The sequence below is a fragment of the Hipposideros armiger genome, unplaced genomic scaffold (assembly GCF_001890085.2).
Source record: "Hipposideros armiger isolate ML-2016 unplaced genomic scaffold, ASM189008v1 scaffold_877, whole genome shotgun sequence".
NCBI lineage: Eukaryota > Metazoa > Chordata > Mammalia > Chiroptera > Hipposideridae > Hipposideros > Hipposideros armiger.
In genome coordinates, this window is record NW_017732227.1 from 385,057 (window position 1) to 407,438 (window position 22,382).

General features: G+C 31.8%; 1 protein-coding gene across 2 annotated transcripts in view; it reads left to right on the plus strand.

The window, feature by feature from the left end:
• Positions 1–22,382, plus strand: part of EPHA3 (EPH receptor A3) — a 361,979-nt gene that overhangs the window by 302,531 nt on the left and 37,066 nt on the right. For both annotated transcript variants that reach the window (XM_019629966.1, XM_019629967.1), the window contains 3 exons: positions 1,180–1,365; positions 11,112–11,173; positions 12,716–12,925. In XM_019629966.1, coding sequence (XP_019485511.1) covers positions 1,180–1,365; positions 11,112–11,173; positions 12,716–12,925 — 458 coding nt within the window. The remainder of the gene's footprint in view (positions 1–1,179; positions 1,366–11,111; positions 11,174–12,715; positions 12,926–22,382) is intronic.

Below are 22,382 nucleotides of genomic sequence, written 5' to 3' on the forward strand. Positions count from 1 at the left end.
TCTATATGAACAAGGAACATTATATGGATGGCATCACTTTGTGACTATCACTACAGCAGCAATAGAGGCAGAGATATTAATGGAAAGGGTCTCTAATCTCATAAAGCTCAAAATATAATGAAAAAGCAAATCTTCTCAATAACAACGTATATGAAGATAGTGCTGAAACTAGTTCCAGGGAATTTTATAGCAATTGGATTAGACCAGGGGTCGGCAAACTGCGGCTCGTGAGCCACATGCGGCTCTTTGGGTACATGTGGCTCTGAAGTAAAATTGAAAATGAAAATAAAACTATCATAGTTTCCTTTATAAAATTTTTAAAGGATATTATTCACATAATGGTGATTTCATTTGTTTTATGGCTCTTGAATAATTTTTAAATTGTTGTGAGGGACAGGATTGGCTCTTCCATCTCAAAAGTTTGCCGACCCCTGAATGAGACTATTTAAAAGTCAGCAACACTTTCTATTCAACAAATTCTGGATTAATTGCTCATTTGAGACAACTTTTTTAGTGGAAGACATTGAATCTGAGAAAATATTTCTACAGTGATTCTATAGATAAAAATGTGCTATCTTTTATTTGATACTGTGATATTATGGTTCACCTTCTAGAAGTCCAGAGAACTTTATAACTACTAGTATGTCTATAATGTAATATGCTGATGCTCCAATAAAATGAATTGATAGCAGATGCTTTGATTTTCATTTTCCAGGAGTCTGAGTATATCGTTAAATTGGCCCTTTTAGTACAAACAGAATAGTTAGAAACATCTGAAATTTAATCCAATGCTTAACCCATAATATCCCTGCCAGTCTGTTGATTACCCTGAGGAAATGGAAGCTATAAGAATAAGGAATGACAAGTCTAATAGCTAGATATAGCTTTCAACATTCCTCTTGTTCTTTTTACATTACTCACAGTGTGGGACTTAAAAATATATGAGGCTTCTCACAAGGTCCATTTACCACTAGGGTATGTATGTCCCAGGGCTTCTTAGGGAGTCTCAGGTTACCATCTTCGAAAATCATTTGGAGGTCTACAGTGCACATCTTCCAGGTCAAAGGCATAAATATTTTGTATGAAACTATTAATAGGAAATAATTGCTCTCTACTGCTAATTTTTTATGAAATAGTTCCTTCCCTTTTGTTGTTGATTTGTTCTTTGCATTCTAACAGGCGAATTTGGAGAGGTGTGCAGTGGTCGCTTAAAACTTCCATCAAAAAAAGAGATTTCAGTAGCCATCAAGACCCTGAAAGTAGGCTACACAGAAAAACAAAGGAGAGATTTCCTGGGAGAAGCAAGCATTATGGGACAGTTTGACCATCCCAATATCATTCGACTGGAGGGAGTTGTTACTAAAAGTAAGTAAAGTCAGGAGATCAAAATTTGTGTATTTTGAGCAGAGGTTGTTTAAACCCAATCTCAACATTTAAAGTTTTTTTTCTTTTTCTTTTCCATAAGTACCTATCATTCCTAACAAAAAGACCAGTTTAGGATTAACATGTCTTTCTATGACAAGAGAACAAAGATATTTAACTAGTATTATATTGGCAGTGCTATTCTAGGTCTTAAAAAAGTTAAAAAATTTTAGAAGTGAAACTTTGGACTATATTAATACAGAATAATTAAAATGGTTAAGAAGTGAATTTTTGAAAACTTTCTGTTATATACAGTAGCAAGGAAAAACAATGACTTAATTTTGACAGAAATTGTCAGGAACTCCCAGCTAGCTGCTTTTTCTTTTATTGTTCACCAGTTTTATTGAAGCTTCCAAGTTTTTTTCCCCTGTTGCTTTTGGGAAGTTATGGGAGTTTTGGGAATGCTTCAGAGCTGTTAAGATTGGGGTCACATTAGACTCAAGACCTTTTCTTGGTTCTCTGTGGATTTCAAACAATACTGATCTACACTCCCACATGGATTCTTGACTGGTCTGGGGAGCTCTGGCCCACAGCCTGTGATGGAGAGCTGAACTTATTTCCATGATGGTTTCTCCAGCCAGACTCAAAAGGGATCCTGTGAGGCAACTATGTGATTTTTGGCTCCAATCCCAATGAGAACCTCTTGAGAATGCTCTGGAATTTTTTTTTTTCCCTCAAGATTTTGGAGCACAAAATGAAGGATAAGGTAAATTGGCAGCAAACTCCTCAGAATGAAAGATGACATATGGCAGGGAATTTGGCATCCATTCAGGGATAATTCATTGACACCATATTTACATATTCTATGGCTACCAACAGACATTACACATTATGTTTTTCACAATGATATTTTTCTTTAACATTACATAAAGCACTTTCCTATTGGCACTAATGCCTATTCTCATTTTAGTGTGACTAAAAAGGCCAGTCTTTCTTCATAAGAGCATAGTATAATTGAAAAATACTTTGGTATCCGTTAGAGTTTTCTTACATAATCAATGGGATTAAGAACTTGACAATGTAGAATAATTTACCCATAAACTTTAAATCCATATTAAGTTATGTAAGAAGCATTTTTCTCTTCTGTATGTGTGAAAATTAGACCATACTAGTAGTAACACTGAAATATTTTCTTACGAAAAATTTTTTATATTTTTTAAATTAATAATAAAATCACTGGTAGTAGTTGTAAGGATTGGGAAAATGTATGAATCCTTTGTTCCTTTAGAGCAAGACTGTAATACTTAATATCCATGGAATAGAATCATGTCTCAGTGGTGTTTTAATAGTCAATTAGCCATTTATTCTCCTCCATAGCATCCTTACCAAGGATGTCTGTCCTTCATATCTTGAGCCCTACTGAGAGAGGAAACTCTTTTGTACTTATGTAACCATTCTCTTTTTTTTTTTTACTCAATTTTCACAAGTTTTTCTTTTAGAATTGACTATCCTGTGCTCGACATTGTACTACAGACATTATTTTATTCTTACCACTACCCTGTGAATTAGATATAATTTCATTTTACATTTAATAACTAAATAATAACTAAAGAGCAAGTAGCTTGTCTAACTAGAAAGTGCTAGATATGGCATTGGGAACTTGGTCTGCTGGTTTCACCTCTATTACTAACTCTAGACAAAAGGATACTTTTTATCATTATATTCTACTTATTTTTTTATATCTTGATTTTTTTATATTCCCTAATAATTTGACCATAGCAGGGCATTCATCAAGCTTCAGCAACTTTCTGTAGATAATTAATAACCTTTAATACCTAAAATAAAATAAAAATTCTCATAGAGGGCAAATCAATGTTATTTGATCATCAGTAATGAAAACAGAACCTGGATCACAGTAGGTACTGAATTTAGCAATGTTAAGGAGTAAAAGATTGATTGATTCATTAAATGAATGAATGAATAAAAGGATAAATGAATAAAAGAACAGTGTCTTCTACCAATAGGTCTTTCTTTAATGTTTGGTTCATTTAATTGAATGCACATTTCAAAGAAGCACAATCGTGTAACTGCTTGCAGCACTCAGGGAGTGATGGAGAAAATGAATAGATTTTAGCATGGGCAGAATTATCACCTAACTTCTCCAACACCTCCAACTAAGAAAAAATAAAATAACAGTAAGTATTAGGTTTAAATTTAAGCTTATTGATGGACTCTCATGTATTATCAGATGTGTGGTGATTTTTTTTTATTTCCTGTGTTATGAATTATTGAAAACAACTTGCTAAAATTTGCTAGCTGTTTCCTATAAATTCATTACTGAATAATAAGCAATATTAAACCAAAATTATTTTGGTGGGGTTTTTTTAGATATACAAATGAAGTAATCAAATATGAATTATGGTCACTTAGCAAAGAAACCCATAAAAAAATCCCCAAGACCAAAAACCAGGGGAAAAAAACACATTAAGGAAAAACAATGACCTTTAAAAATCATGGGTACTATACATTAAATGTCTTATTTAAGTCTGATTCTATAACATTCTAATATGGATTACAACTACCTCCTTCTTAGAGAGAAAGTTCTAAATTTGATATATCTCGCTGGTCAAATAAGCATGTAAGAAGCTTCCAAATCTGACTATATAAATCCCAGTCATCTCATATAGTGCAGACAGAATAGAGTTGCAGACCTAGAATTAGATTTTGAGCTCCTTTAGTGACACATATTTAAATGCTCTAAGTCTGGCACCCTGTAATATCTGAGAAAAAATAGAAATGCCATAGAATAAATTTAATATGTTGCATTTAACATATAAAGAAGACAAGTTTTTGCCAGAATAAGGTATTCAATCCTGCTATTACTTTCATTGTTTCCTCAGACTATAAAGTGGCTAAAACAATCTGCCTGCAAAATTTAAACACACACACACACACACACACACACACACACACACACANCTGCCTGCAAAATTTAAACACACACACACACACACACACACACACACACACACACATACACACACACATACACACACACACACACCCCTAGAGTGATGCAGAGCTTATAATTTAATGAACAAAATTGTATTTAAAGAAGAAAAGCAAGCATATTGGTAATGGGGTTAAGAATGAGAGGGTCACAGTTCAAGTTTTGACATCCCTACTGGTTGTGAGACCTCTAGCAAATCAAACCACTCAGAGACTCATGTTCTTCACTTGTAACATGGAATTAGCAGTTTTACTATGTCCAGATACTTTAAAGATAAAATAAGATTACATAGAAATACACTGTTAAGTGGAATAGAGCTATGAAATTCTAAATTTCCACTTCTGGGGGATTTGAGATTTTGCTAGTTAATATCAGGATTATAGAAGAAATACTTGAAAAAAAATCTCTCTCTTTTTTTTTTTTTGCTCAAAGATAATTCTTTTTATTATTGCTATTAATTATGTGCTTTGAAGCACAAGCTCTATTACAATGTATCATTTTCAACTCATTTAGAGAAAGCTCTTTATTCAATCATTATATTTTCATTTATTTGAATTGAGCCATAAACAATTTTAATGGTACATTTTGAGCCTGATGGTCTTAAACAAGAGAAGGTGAGAGAGTCTCTGATCTTCAAAGTAGCAGAAAGCTGGGGACACAGTCTTTGCTCAGAACTTGGCACTAACATGTGTTATCAATTTTACTTGAAGTTCAAAAAGATGAAACTTTTTTAAAGCAAATGTTTGATATTTCTGCCATCACACCATTAGTCAAATGATGTTCAGACTTCAAGAACTCCATTGGCCACTTTTCACCTAGTGAAATAGAAGGGATTACATTTAATGAAATTGATGTGTTTCTTTTGTTGTTGTTATTTGGGGAGGGATTATTTACTGAAATTAAAAAAATAATAATAATGCAACTTAACTATAACCTTGTATTATTGAGGAATGCCATGAGCAGAACTTTATGATGATTTCTCACAATTAAAACATTTCTATGTTGGTGTGAGCATCCACTTCACAAAAAAACTTAGTCATTCGTTTTCACCTTTGAATCTCCTCCACACATGATAAGGAAATACTGCAGGAATAAGATGTCATTCTTTAGTGACAATGCCAAATTCTTGCTATTTCCTGTTTGCTTCTCTCTAAAGGTATTCTTCTACACTTGTTTCAAGGGTACTACACTCCAGGTCATATTCTCAATAGGCAATATATAATTGTACTTATTCTATTAATAATTTACAGAAATAGTTTGTTAGAATATTTGGAAACTCTGATGACACAAGTCATCATGTAATTGTGACTCTAATTTGATAAATGAGTTGAGAACATCTCTGTATAATTGCCCATATCAACAAAACTAAGAAAATCTCCACTCAATATGTCAGAGAAAAAAAAAATAAGGTAGGGACTGATTTTTTACATGTCTAAAGAACTTTCCTTATTTCTTCAGCATTATCCACTCATGTCTCTGGGTTGAATTGGCCACACTTGAATTACAAAATAATGTGTTGTATATTTTTCTCAATCATTTAGATAGGATGAGTTTTTGGTAGTTTAGAAAAATTAAATTCAACTTACAAAATTTGTTAGAGCATGACTTACATGTGTCCCCAAAATGTCTTTTAAAACGTGCTAGTTTAAATTTACAATAACTCTCATAAAGGAAGAAGAAATATAATTATACACTTATTTAATGACTGTCTGAGTAATTCTGGTAAACCCTTGCAGAAAGGAAGAAAAAGAAACACCCCTAACTAATGAGGCTAGTGATATCTTGATATCAACTCATGTAAGAATATTATCAGAAAGGAAAATAACAGGTCAGTGTAACACATGACAAAAACTCAACAACACTGGAAAAATTATGAAGCTTTGGCTAGCAATGTTTTTCAAAAGATACTACATCATGCCCAAGTTTAGTTATTCCAAAAATGCAAAGTTGGTTTAATACTTACATTCAAGAAATTCATATTAATAGATAGAAAAGAAAAAGTCAATCTCAATAAATGTGGAAAATAAACAATATTTTAATTTAAAATTTTTTCTTAGTATATCATACATAGAAAATATGTATGCCTGGTAAATGAATGTAAACACCACAAAAACAAACAAACTTACAAATATCACATTCAATCATGAAACAATAAAACCATTTCTTTTAAAGTAGAAACAAGAAGCCTGCTATCATCACTTCAGTTCATTATTACACCTAACATATTGATTTTCACAATTAGACAAGAAAATAAACAAAAGGTAGAAAGCTTGAAAATAAAAAAACTAAGCTGTCCTTGTAAAATCAAACTGAGCGTATTGAGATTACTATATGCATTGTCACTGCATTTATTAGGTGAATCAGCTCTGAATAGACTAAGGAAGAATAGAAATATTGTTCCGGCCTTCAAAGGTATTACATTTAGTTTCAAATTAGCAATAATAAATTTAAATTTTTTTAAGTTCGCTGAGTGTAAAGCATTGGATGTGTTAATATTGAATGAATGGTTGGTTAAGGAAGACTTGGAGAAAGTGTTTCTTAGCCTAATTTTGAAGGGAGTGATTATCCTTAGCCAGCCTGAAATGATAGACGTGATATGATCAATTGTAATTGGCCCTCTGCTAGGTGCTAGATTTACAACTACTGGCAAAATAGAGTTGACACTTGCCCTCATTAACTCATAGACCAATGGATATAATAAGGGTCATTTTTAACATGAATAATGTCTTGATTAAAATGGAATTTTAGAAAGAATGTCCTGTATTTTTATATAACTTAAGGGGAAACCTGTGGAAAAATACTCTAATTCAGTGCATTACAATATTTCTATCAGTCAGTTAGGTACAGTACATGAAAATGTATAACCAAAACTTTATCTGTCTAATCAGAGGTGATTCAAGTCTTCTTTCCTGGAAACAGTGAGGCATATTTTGTCAGTTTTCTTCAAGTTTCTTTCTCCTGCTTATGCTTTTGTTGCTTCCACTCTGAATTTGATTACAAGGCGCTAATAATGAGTGCGAGTGGCTGATGTCAAATATTTTGATTTTATAAATCATACTCATGTATTAGAGTGTGTTTAAGACTTTTGAAAATAAAATATTGATTATGTAAGATACAGTTACCATAAATAGGAGTTAATAGCCTTTCCTTTGGAAATGAACTAAATTTCCATAATGTGTGATATTTTAATCATTGATAAATAATTTTATGTTTGCATGAAAATATTTCAACCTAAAGTAACACTTAATTGATAACTGCAATAAAATTTTCTATGTGTGACTATTTATTTATCACATTATCCTGCTCTGCTTTTTATAGAAAATATGATTAAGAAAGTGAAATAGTGCTGAACCTGGAATTCTTAGACATTTGAATCACATTTCTTCTGTCATCAAACAGTAGTTCAGTGAGTAGTAATATCTCTGAGCCAGGGATAGTTGGGGAAACAAGCTGATTGTAACAGACTAATATGCTCCCCTTAACCTTTAAATTATGAGAAATCATGATTTTATACTTACAAATCAATTTAAAAATCAAAGCAAAATTCCACTGAAAATTTTGTTTTGCTCATGTTTGATAGGGTTTCATTTCAGCTGGTCATTTAGCAATAATTCCATTGATTTTATTATGTACATCAGATATATTTTAGGATGTCTGAAAGTAGCAAATGATCTAGGTGCTTGATGATAATGTCACTTTTAAGTCAAAATACACACAAAAGAAGGTGCAAACTTGAATAGAAATACATTGTATCATGTGCAGATCAGCTGGTATTTTATAGACGATTTCCAACTACATTTAATACATGTCAGAACTAGTTCTCACCACTATTGCAGTCTCTTTTCCTTTAACCCTGTTCATCATAATCAAAATCACAAGGGAAACTAAAAGAAGATATTGCTTTCCAAGGTAGAATATTTGTGATTCTGTTTATTCTTTGTCTGTACATTTGGGTTTGCTGAATCTTTGAACTTAATGTAAAGCACATTTTCAGACTTGCCCATTTTAACTGATGTGTTTATAAATACCTAAGTTATAGAGCTACATGCAGCCTGATCTGATTTCTAAATGGTCATGGGGCTTTGGCTTAATTGGCTGGTTTGATTTTTTCAGCTACTTTTATTTCCCTTGCCAAACATTCTACTAGACATGCTAACAAGAAATGAAATGGTCATAAGGCTGAGAGCCAAAAAGGGAAGAGAGATAAGCAAAGGTTTGGGTAGTATGTAGTGTACATGTGGTAACTGGCCACTGTAACTGAGAGTTGACTCTATGAGACAAAGTGTGACCACATTCAAGGTAGGCACTGAATTTTGTTAGATGTTATTCTTCCAAGAATTATATTAAAGAAGGAACATAGAAACCAAAACGATTTATGGAGAATATGGATATTCATTCATTCATTCATTCATTCATTCATTCATTCATCCATTAATTTCATTACAGGTCAGGCCTGTGGGACTAGTCTTTAGGCATTAAATTTACCAGTTCAGGATAGATGTCTAATCTTCCATTTCTTTCTTAATATTGTCAAATCAAAGCTTAATTAAAATTTTGAAGAAGCAAGTTCTGGAGGATTAAGGTTTTGGCTCAAATGACTTTTCAGACAGTACCAGATTACCTAGCTATACAGAGAGTACCAAAAAAATGTATACACATTTTAAGAAAGGAAAAAACTATTAAAATTGTAATAATATATACCGATAACGAAAGATGAATACAAGTCATGTGTATACATTTTTTTGGCACCCTCGGTATATGATGTGTTACTCAAAATATGTACTAAATCAGATACTTAATGGAAAATAGATTGATGTATCAATTGATTGTTACATATATGAAAGTATCTGAGAATTTTTTTGAATTTAAATAATTTTTCTCACCTTTCCATAAATAAAACATACAGCTTGGGATACATTCAAGTATTAAATGTAGTAAGTATTACCTTCACAGTAGTAAGCCATAATTCACAACCAGTATGAATTAAGAATTTTCACTTATGAAAGAAAAAAACAAAGCAATCAAAGAAAGCTATTTCCTATCATTAAAATGGCAAACTAACCTTCATAGTATATTAGAAGGAACACATGAGGAAAAATTATAAATGTGTTCTACAATTAGGTGTACACGGATGTTTGTTAAAATGCTAAGATTTGCTCCAGGTCTTTCATCAGTACTCAGTCAAGACTTAACTCAGGTTTTCTAGATGTTATTTCTAGAGGAGTTATTTTCTTTCTTTTTGTAACATGATGGATTTAAAATTAAAACAATATTATAGCAACAAAAGATAATAACTGTGATGTTTAATATATGTAGCCTTTGAAAACAGAGACAACCATGTTGGGGGAATCTACTGAGGTGCTACCTAATTAAGTTTCCTTAATTTGGAAAGTTTCCAACACTTCCATTTTAGGAAACAGTAAAGTGGGAATAATACATATTTCTAAAGCATAAAGACAATGTGTAGATGAAGTGATACAATATATATCAAGTACTAATACAATGTTACATTATTCTAAATATGGAAAAAAATTAGTGTTCCCTGCATATCAAAAATGTCAATTTTTCACAAATATTTTTTTATTAGGAATGTTTTTTGCATTACTTATTTTCCTAGTTGTTATCATAACATATATAGAGTTTAATTTCCTACTTGTGCACATACTATAACAATTGTCTACAGTACTACAGTTTTCAGTCATTTTAATTCAGAAAAATCCATAGAATTGATACCCAGCAATTGCCTAAATTATTGCTTATACTTGGACACTTATTTTATTGGTAGACCTATATATCAGTATATTTAGCACCTTTGTATCTTATGCTTTTTCATATTTTAAATGTGTCCCTCAGTATAAATTTCCAAAAGTAACAGACTAGTGTATTTGAGTTGCAATTTTTGGCTTTATTACTTACTAGTTGTGTGGTGTTGAGTAAGTTAATTACCCTCAGTATATCTCAGTGTACTCATATGTAAAATGGAAATAATAATTAATAAGTTAGTATATGTAAAATAAGCCAATTAGCATTTTGTACATAATAAGAGCTATATAAACTCATTTAAATGCTTGTTTAAAGGTTTAATGATATATAAGGCTACATATATACAAATGGTTATTACAAGTTACTGCCAACAGCAATTTTAATTTTATTTTTCTTTTAAACATAGAATGAATTTTATAATTTTAATGTGTTAATTGAATATAGATTGAAAAGCTTACAATTATTCCCCTTTATTGTTTGTACAATTCACATGTAAAATCAACTGAGACAGGGACTTTCATTTATTAGCTTCTGACTAACCATCACAAGAGAACAACCAGCATATAGTTAGGTAAATACCGGTAGAAACTATAAATGACTGTAGAATTCCTGGCTCTATCCTGGACTTGAAGGAAGAAATATTTGATTTTTGTTGATCGGCTAAGATGCAATTAAAGGAAAGATAGGGCCACATTTTGTGTTCAAAGAAAGCCATACCAAATAAGCCAATTTACATATCATCGGTTATGGGTTCTTGTTCTGAAAAACAAGCTTTAATTTTTTAAAAAATAGAGTTATTTTCTATTGAAATCAGTTTTTTTAAGTGCAATTTTGCAAAATTAGGAAGACAGGGAAAGCTTTCACATTTTTAAATTTTATCAGGTGTATCAAAGTGCATTATATATGTTCATTGCATGATATTTGTTGAACAATAAAGATGATTATATATTTAATTTATCATTTACAATGTATCTAGGTAAACCAGTTATGATTGTCACAGAATACATGGAGAATGGTTCCTTGGACAGTTTCTTGCGTGTAAGTAGAATATATGTATATACATTCATGTATCGCTTATCTCGCATGCATACATAAATATGGAATGAATTACTGAAAATGTTGGGTCAACCTCTGATATTTTGCCAAGCAAGTAGATAATCAATTTTTAAAGTAAAACTGAAATTTTCTGAGATGAAGTAGTGAGAGAAAGACTGTACATTTGCATCTTTATCTTAAAGCATCCTAACATTAATGGTTTATATTTTTAAAACAAATTTGTTCAATCTTCTTCAGACTTTTTGTACTGTCAAGATTCACATAGGTTAAAATAAAAATAAAAAAATAATCCTAAAGTAAGACATAAATAACATTGATGTAAGAAATAGTCCCTTGTCTTTATGTAAAGTAACCTCGGTATACTATAACATAGAAGACCATTTATCTCTCACACAGTGCTATCCACTCAGAAAATAAGCATGTGCTATAATGCCAAAGTATTCTCAATTCAGAGTATCATTTTGAAACAAATATTAGTTCAAAAACATACAAAAATTTTAGAGTATGAGACACTGCCAATCACCAATCACTGCAAGGAATAAAAAAATACATAGACGCTGTCCTCAAGGTGCTTTCAGCACTATACAGGATAAAGAGCGAGAGATAGATAAGTAGGTAGGTAGATAGATGATAGATAGATAGATGATATATAAGATAGATAGTACAATTCATTATGGAAGAAAATTTTCTATGAATGAGAAACTGCATTTCTAACTTGTATTCATGTGCCCAATATAAATTTTATTAGCAATATTTTCACAAACATATTTCAGAAACATTTTCCAAATTAGGTAATTAAACCCATAATAATTAATATTATTTTATAATATTATTGTTTGTGTAGATATAACAAGATACGGAATTTTATATTTATATACGTATGTACATACTATGTATGTATCATCTATCTATCTACCTACCTATCATGTAAACTGTGTGTTTCTGTTTTAATCCAAGTAGATAGGAAGCTTTTCTAAGTCTAGGACTCTAACTTTATCTCCTGTACTTTCTGTTTGATGACCTATAACTTGGGGTTGTGTAGAAAAACATATATTCAATAAATATTTTTGATTAATTTTGAACTAATTATTTATGACAATTAAAATTTTAGCATCCACTTTATTTGAAGCAATTAATGAAATACTCAGGAAACTAAAAGGAAATCAACCCAATGAATGAAAACATAAAATAGTCACAGGATCCATTTCATTTTGTTGTTCTTGAACTTAAAATTTCTGAACAGGAGTTAGTCGATCACATAAACAGTAGGAAAGTTCTAAACAGTTTGAACCTGAAGTCAAAGAATATTAGGGTACTTCTTGTTACAAACTATTTAGCAATGCAGCACCTATGCTATTTTGTTTTAGCCTTGTCTCCATTTACTCACATATCTGTTAGGCTGGAGTGCTTAGAACTAAAATGTATATAGTCAGGCTTGTTACAATTCAGTGTGTGAGATTTTAACTAGATATATCTTTAAGAAATAATGACACATCTTAACTATACATTTGAAATACTTCTCAGAAACATGATGCCCAGTTTACAGTCATTCAGCTAGTGGGGATGCTTCGGGGGATAGCATCTGGCATGAAGTACCTCTCGGAGATGGGCTATGTTCACCGTGACCTGGCTGCTAGGAATATCTTGATCAACAGCAACTTGGTGTGTAAAGTTTCTGACTTTGGACTTTCCCGTGTTCTAGAAGATGACCCAGAAGCTGCTTACACCACAAGGGTGAGTAGCTAAGTTGGGTTTTTTGTTGTTGTTGTTCCTTTTAGCTTTGTTTTCCACTTTGTATTATGTTGACTTGTCATTTATATCTCCCCCGAAGGAATCTTGTCCTTTAACATTAAAATAGTGTTACTTATCTGAGAAGATGTTTTCTTCTTGTTTAATTCTAAAAGTTTATTTATTCCTGATTAAAGAAAATGCAACTCATTATCTTGCCTCACTGTTCATGAGGCTACTAATGATTTTAATTCTGAAACCCCATACATTCATTTATTGCTTCCCTCCAAAAGGCAGGAAGGATCTCACATGCCTGAAGTTTTGGTATTTTTGTATTTACCATCTTTCTATCATGGACTAGCCACCTTTAAGCAGATTGGATATATTTTCAGTACCCCCATCCAACTGTACATAGTTTTAAAACATTTTTTAATTATTGTTTATGTAGTTAACACATGTTCATATTATAAAAATTTAAAACCAAAGCACTAAAAAGGAGTAAAATCACCCATAATTGTGCTACCCACAAAGAAAATTTGTGAGTCGGTTCTTCTAGATTTTTCCTGTATACATAGACACACACACACACACACACACACACACACACACATGCATGGATACATAATTAGAATAGGATTATTCATAATACCATTGTATAGCCTATTATTCTCCTTGGTAATATACTTCTTGAGTATAGTTCACTGTCAATAAATAATCTTTACATTTTTATGTTCACTAGTTTGATGTTTTCTATTCTCTGGCTGTACCATTGTCTTAACAAATGCCTTCTAATTAGTGGGCAAGTTATTATTACATCTAGTTTTTGAATATTTTATACAAATGTGTAAATTATCCATCTGCATCCATAATTGTGTGAGTTTGATGATTTACCTACGATATATTCCTAACGGTAGATTTTCTGTGTCAAAGTCTGTGCTATTTTAAAAGGACACTTCACTATATTCCTAATACAAGTAGATATTATCATTATTTTTCATATTTATTTATTTATTAGTTGTGAACCATTGTATCTAATTGCTTTAATTTACATCCTTTTAATTGAAGATACATTTGATGATTTCTACATATATTAATTGGCAAATTTCTTTGCAATATTATTTCTTTAGAGAATTTTTCTGTCATGGAAGACTATTTTAAAAATAAAGATATAATAATCATTACAAACAATACTAACCAAAAATAACCAATTTTAGCATTTTAATTTTTATGATTTTAATATTTTTACACATTTTCATATGTAAATAATTACCAATTGTGCATATAGTTACAAAAATGGTATCATGCTATACATGATATATCATTATATACTGATATATAAAGTGACTTTCTCTTATCAATAAATCTTATATTTTTATATATAAATTTAATATTGTTTTATATTCTGCTTTTCTAAACTTAACATAAAATGTAGAAAATTCCAGATAAATATTCTTTTTATAATACTATTAAATAGTGTATAGTAATCCATTTTTTCATGTATATAGTTTATTTATCCAATCCACTATTAATTGCAGAATTCCAATCTTTTGATATTATTAACAATACTGATATATAGTTCATGTCTGTCCATGATTATCTCTTCAAGATAGATTTCTAGAATTAAAACTACTGAGTCACAATGTGTGCAACTATGTGAGAATTTGATGTATGAATCCGCCAATTGTTTTCCATATAGTTTGTTACCATTTTTCACTCCTAGCAGCAAGATATAACATAAAGGAGCCTTTTCCTCCATGCTTTCACCAGCTAAAAGAATGGACAGTTGTTTTAAACAGTCAACTTCTGCTATTTCCTTCTTGTTTAATTCCAAAAGTGTATTCTGATTAAAGAAAACAGAACTCATTCTTTTCTGAAATCACCGATCTGGACAACCCCATTAACAACCACCGAGTTTGTCACATGGCATCAATATCACATTCTGAAAAATAGTCCAATATGCCAGACTGAGTTTCATCTACAACTCAAGCTGTAGTAATTGAGCCACAGAAATACAGAAACACCATATTCTGAAGATATTCCTAGGTGTGATGATTTAGGTGTTGAAGCTCTCCTGATGCCTCATACATTACACCCTTGTTTGCATTTCTTATTTTCAATTAGACTCTGCAGTGGAATCGTTTTGTTCAGAAATCTAGGTAGTTTTTAACCCACCATGGAGTGCAATGCAAAACTTACAAATACGGGAGCAATGCATCTACTAAATGCGTGTATGACATTTATTTATTTAAATTGAAAATGAAAGAAAATAACATGTAAGCATGCTTATTATTTATTCAGAATGAAATTTTAATTTGCCACAAAGTAAAAACAATACATGTTTATTACATAAATTCAGTATAAGCTTTGCCTATTACTGTGCAGTACACCTGCCAGATATAGCAGCCCTATAAATGCTTTCATTTCGACATGGTTTGTACATTTTGCATCTCTCTCATGAGAGTACTGTGACCGAATTTTTATAATATACTCATTTGTATGCTGAACAATGATGTCCAATATTTCCTTATTTATGAAACAGTTCCAACATTCGAGATTAGTTTTGGCCTGTTTTGCAGATCCCACGACACCTGGAGAACACACTAAAATATTTTGTGGTCTGTTTTTTATGTGCTGTGACAATTTAGTCTTTTTCCATTTGGTTATTTTATCTTTCCCAATAAAATATTCATCTATTTCTGTGTTACTACTTTCTTGATCACTTTCTGAAGGAGAACTTTCTTGCTTAGTGTCAGAATTTTGGTCTCGTTCTTCAACTTGATCTTCACCATCTGTGTCACTTTTGTCTTCAAATTCAAGATCATTTTCATTATTATCAGACTCCATCAATATATGTAGCAATATCTCAGCATCTTTTGGGTCATCTGGATTATAAAATCTTTGAGGTTGAGCCATTTTATAAGGCAAAACCTACAAAGGAAAAATATTACCCTAAACAGGTGCAATGAATCTGTCAGATTAATTAGAAAATAAAATACCTAATTACTAAGTTTAAATAATAAAACTATACTTACAATCTCTTTCTGGAATGTCTGAAAGGATAGTACTATACAAAAAATCTGTTGAGAAAACATAAAAAAACATCTCAAATAGGCACAACAAATCTGTGAGATTAGAGATGCCATTATGAATATGTCTTTACTGTACTAAGTCACAAACACAACTGGCAATAGATTACAGTAGAGGGGGAAGATACGGAAGTGATGAGTCATGATACTTAACTGTTAGATATTTGAAAATTTCTGTGCAATGAATCTGTGAAATCAGTTGTGCCTGACAGAGGGTTAAAAATGTGTTCTGCATAAAAATGGCTTTTTCCCCCCTCTTAGGAATACAGTTAATTAGGTTAAGAGCAAGAGAAATAAAAGATAATTTTATATGTAGCAGATAGTTTAATTAATTTATAACAGCGATATACCTACACAGTGCTGAAAACTTGATGGAGTTGCAAAACATGGGTATCTTGTGTTTTTTTAGTGCTTCTCAGATCTCCAGAAAAATTAGCCAATATTTTGTATTTTTATGACTAAATTATCATCCCAGAAGACAACATATGCAACAAATGATAACATATTTATTGTCTTCATCAATGTTTTTTTATTTTACTCACTGCTACTCTGAATTCTAAAGATATCTTTGATAACCTTCAACTAGGATATTAGCTTTTAACATACTTCATGAAAAGTATCATTCTTGTGGGCATTGTCCTTGTTTCAACAATCACCTGTTCCAAGAAATATTTTCAGTTTTTTGGGGTTTTTTTTGGCTTTTTCAAAAATTAGTTTCAGGTGTACAAAATAATGTAATAGTTAGATATTTACACCCCTCACAAAGTGATAGCTCCCCTCCCCCATTCTATTACCCCTCTGACATCGTATATAACTGTTACGATTCCATTGACTATTCCTTAAGCTGTACTGCATATCCCATGGCTATATATACACATTAAATTATAGCTGGCATTCAATATTATTCAGCTTCTGCTTCAGGTGTACAGTGCAGCGGTCAGGCATCTACACCATCTATGACGTGGTCTCCTAAGACAAGTGCCATCTTACACCCCACAAAATCTTTACAACATTACTGATTATATTCCCCATACTGTATTTCATATCCCTGTGGCAATATGGTGACTACCAATTTGTGCTTTTTAATCCTTTCACCTTCTCCCTTATCCCCACCCCCATCCCAACTAACAACCATCAGTTTCTCTTCTGTATCTGAGACTATTTTTGTTTAGTTTGCTCATTTATTCAGTTCTTTAGATTCCACATGTCAGTAAGATCATTAGGTGTTTGTCTTTCTCCATCTGACTTATTTCACTTAGCATAATGTTCTCTAGATCCATTGAATTTTAATAACAAGTATTTCATTGATGAAAACACCTTTGTTTGAAATATTCAATTTCTGGTGATTCAGCATATCCCATTTTAAAATGAAAGCACCCTTCTTCTCAATACTAGTCTTGATTTCTAGGGTACTCAAAGAGACGATTTGTCTTGTAGAAACTTATCAGAGTCATCCAAATCTAGACTACTGCTCTCTGGAGAATGTTGGGTTAACTTTCAGAGCTTCATTTAAACTGACTGTTACTTTGTCATGATCAAGGGGTCCAGAAGTAGAAGAAAGTGTTGCTGTGTCAAAATTCCTCTTTAGCATTTGTGACATAAAAGAGCAACAGGCTATTTGCATTTATGTTCATTCTTAGAAGATTCTTAAAAACCACACAGACCAAATGAGCTCATTCACTACCAATGAATAGCTATTTAGAGTTCTTCAAGTGTTCACCCTTGTACTTTCTTGTAACTCCCCAAAATATCCATGGGGGTCCTGGATTCCTTCTGAGCTATAGTTTGCATCTGCACTTCTAGGATAATTTAGAAATCTGTGATTCAGTCTTCCATATAAGCCTTGTTTGGTACAATAATTTTATAATTTACTCTAAAATGTGAGGTATAGCTATAAAGTAGTAGGACTGCTATTTTGCTTTTTCAACCAACATATCAAAACAATGAAATGCATGTTGGCACACTGAGTTGTCTTTAGGGAACTTATACTTACTGCAGGAACACTGCTAATGCACAAAATGTTTTGGGAATTCCCCTTTTGAAACTATCTTTACAACTAGATTGTGAATTATACCATGACTCAGAATTGTTTAAGTATATGGTGTTTTGTGAAGCAGACTTGACCGATATAAAATCTCTGTTCTCAAGAAGCTTGTAGTTAACAAATAAGAGAAGTAATAATGGTTGTATGGTCAGGTCTGGTTTTTTGTTTGTTTGTTTTTAAACCAAAGCGAGTATTATCCACCTTGGACATCCATCTTATTTATTTCATTTAGCATTCTATAATTATGGTTATTTCAGAAAAACACATTCACCATTTAAAAGTGTGCCAAGGCAATCTTTTTTGGTAAACATATTCTGGTTAATATGCTTTGCCAGTCATGTTACTTTAGTTACACTTAACGCATTTCATCTAGCATCACTATGATTTAGAAATTAACATTTGGTGCCTCAATGCATTAAACCTTTCCTGACTGCTCCTCTGAAAGGTATTGCCTTTGTGTGTGTCATCGCCATTATGTTGGCTCCAAGTCCTGGCGACCTTATAAATGAGTGACATCCACAGTGCCCTGTCTGCAACAGCCCTGCTCAGCCACTGTAAACTCCTGCCTATGGCTGCTTTCCTGGAGTTAATCAATCCCATATTTGGTCTTCCGCTTTTCTTGCTGCCTTCTATTTTTCCCAGCATTGTTATCTTTTCCAAAACACCCTACTTTCTCATGATGTGCCTGAAGTAGGACAGTTTCAGGTTTGTCATTATTGCCTCCAGTTATGTTCCTGTCTTAATTTGCTCTAGGATCCATTTGTTCGGCTTTGGCTAGAGGGTAATTGCACTAAAGAATCATGAAAGGCATTTGAGTCAAAGCCACTCAATAAATGTGAGTTTTCTGAACTTCTCTCATTTTAAAAATATCTCTGTAGTTGATAGGCAGGGTAGATGAGTAGAATAGAAATTAAATGAACTAATTCTGTATTTAAAAGTTCTTAAATTGGATGGAACATCTGAAAAAATGAGAAAATGCTTAGCATTAAAACTTAAAACAGTTTATCAGATATTTTCCTGTGCTGCTATTGGTACTACCTTAAATGTATCACAAGTTTTCCTTCTTTATGTCCTCAATAGTATGCCTGAAAGAAAAAGGTCAGCTAAGATAATACTATACCCTTTTGTGCATGTAGGCTTTTTTTTCTTTTTCATCAAGATTTTGGATAAGAAATCAAAATTAGTTTCAATGCTCACTTCTAGTTATTTCTCCTCATTTCTCACTCCTGAGTTATGCAGAAATTCCAAACATTGACACTTTCCATTACACGATATTATTATGCATCCTGTAACCTTTGTAAAAATTCCACTGTATATTCATGAGATGTTGAGAGTGAGAAAAGTTATAATGTTTTATTTAGTATTATGAAAATAGTAGTTTAATCTTGTAAACCTCCTGAAATGCTCTTGGGGGCACCCAGAAATGCTTGGATCACAACTTGAGAACCACTGTTATAGATATTTGACCTTAAAAAAATCACCTTAAAAATAACTAAATATTTCAGTAGTTACTAAATGATATAGAATCTGATGTATGATAAAGCATTATGTAATATACCATTTTGAAGAAAAGGCTTGAAGCATAACTGCAGCTGCATATTAATGGTTGCAAATCATCGTGAAATGCCCAGGATTTTATTTGGGATGGGTATGATTGGAACATTTAGCTCTGCAAATTTAAACCATCAAAGAATTTTTATTGTTGAGAAAAACAAACAAACAAGTAAAAAATGAATTGTCTCTCTTTGGTTTCCTTACCGTCATTTGAATTTCAAAGTATAATTATGGCATTTCCTACTTTCTGCACTGAACTACTAATTTACTTTATTTCATTCTAACAGAACCATGGTATTACTGGAGAGAGCTCTTTGCCACTGAATAATTTTTCAATCTTTCCCCTTATGAAATTTCATTTTAAACAGGTTAGCATTTTTTAATACATGCATGAATGCATCTGTGCATATGAGCATTCTTATATTCATATGTTGAAATAGATGGAATAAAAATTCCTAACATGATAGTGCTCAATTTGCTGTTTTACATGGGATTAGAGAAAGAGAAAATGTAGACCTTTATCTAATTTATACACTGTTTCATATAAAGCCAATCCAATTCTCAACGCCCCAAATTCATTTTAGTGACATCATTACCATATAAACTGATTTGAGAAATTTGAAAAACCAAATGATTTGTTCTTGGTTATATTTTTCATTATTAGATATTTTTTCTTTTAATTTTTGTTCTAAAGATGCATATGTAAGAATTACACTTTTATATTAGATGAGAATGTTATGCCTGTTGTCACATTACTGTATGGCCAATTAATACCTATTTAATTCTACAAGATAAAACCAAGTGAAAAGTTATGAAAAACATTGCATGTTAAGTACTGGTAATAAGAGAAAGAAACCTTATTTTACATAAAAATTTATTTGATTTTCTGTCTCTGTGACTTTGCCAAGTTGGTACCAGAAATATTCTAGGACAGCTTTGTCTTATATAATTTTATTTTCAGGATTTAAAAAAGAAATAGCTAAAGCAAGAACTAAGTGGTTAAATATTCCTGTTCAGGATAACTCCATTCCAAGAATATAAGCAATAGAAAATATGAGCCTTTGTTCTGCAGGATCTCAAGGACTAAAAACTATGCAAACCCAAAACTGGTGAGATACAAAAAAACAATTATATATTTTTATAAGTAATATATATTATGTGTCATTCACACATGAATGAAAAAAGCAATAAGTAAGTACCTAATTAGTGGCCTACACAGAAATGTTTTTTAAGCTTTGAACCAAAATAAATAATGTCAATCATGAATTTATTCCCTGCTGTCTTAGAATCAATATGAATACGCTTTATGCAGCTTCACAAAGTAAAGCCATATATTAAAAAGCCAGAAATCCTTAGAAGATTTAGTAATCTCAGTTATCAATGTTGCATCAAAATCTAATGAGTTCCATTCCTTTTCATTTCAGAGAAATGGATAGCAGGAACATTTTAACGTGTGAAAATAATCTATCCAGATTTATATGGGGAAAAGTCACATTTATAATGTTGGAGTGGAACACAGGAGTGAGGAGATTGTATGTAAATATATTATACACCATCTCTGGCAGGAACTCTTTTCTCTAAAATGTGCCATTCAACATATATTTGAGTACCTTATATACTGTTCTAAGTCTTGAGAACCCAGAGATGAATAAAAGAAAGCCCTGACCTCATAAGCTTACATTCCAGGGTGGTAATTCAGATCCTAATCAAGTAAAGATATAGCAAGGCAGACAAGATGAGGAATGTGGGCAGTATGCAGGAGACATTACTTTACATAGAATGATGAAGGTTCCTCTGGTAAAATGACAGAGCAGAGAATTGGTGACAGTGAAGGAGCAAATAATGTAAATAACCAGATTCATTTTGCTTTAATTAATTTTCAATTTAATAAAATAACTGCAATTGTTGCTCTGGTTCCCAAAGGCTCACTTTGAAAGACAAATTAAGTAGTTATATTAATGATCTAATTCAGACAAAATAGCAGGCTAATAGTGACTGGTCCAATCCATAGTTGGTGAGTCCTGGAAGCTTAGGAGAAATTATTTCTGAAATTATTTCCAGTTCACTTGTGAATATTCCACATTTTCAAATATGTGATGACAATTGCCTGAAGCTTTCCACATGTACCCTGAAGCAATTGACCAGCCCCAGGTCCCTTTGGCTCTGGGAGTTACAGCAGTCATGACATCCATCCTAATCCAATCTTACCACTTTGTGTCTGGAATAGCTAATAATTTGACTCATTTCTGTCCTATCACCCTTTTGAAACCATACTTCTATGTGTCATGGTTCAAACCCACTCCCATCATTCGTTAGCCATAGCTTTTCGTTAACAAATGATTTGCCTCACATTTCAACCAGTTATTTACTAGACATAGATATACAAGAGATTCATGGGCATGATGTCTAATCAGAATTGTCTCAACAGATATTTATGAGATTCTGAACTTATTTCATCTTTCCTTAGCTTTAAATTATCAATATAAACAAATCAAGCTTACTCAAGTTATGAACTGCAGTTAATTACTAGAATAAATGTAATAGTTCTATTTCATTATTATTATTATTACAAACATATAGTATTTTTGCTATGTGAATAGATCATTCTGACTTATTTGCTTAAAAATTGCTTCTTTGGAAAATTGTGTTGAGTGCTAAAAATTCAGACTTTCAAATGAATTTCCATAAACTTTAAAAAAATAAATAAGGGATTGATTACATATAAAACAAAAAATTTAACATGCAAAACTTCATTGAACTTTGAAAATACATATCGCTA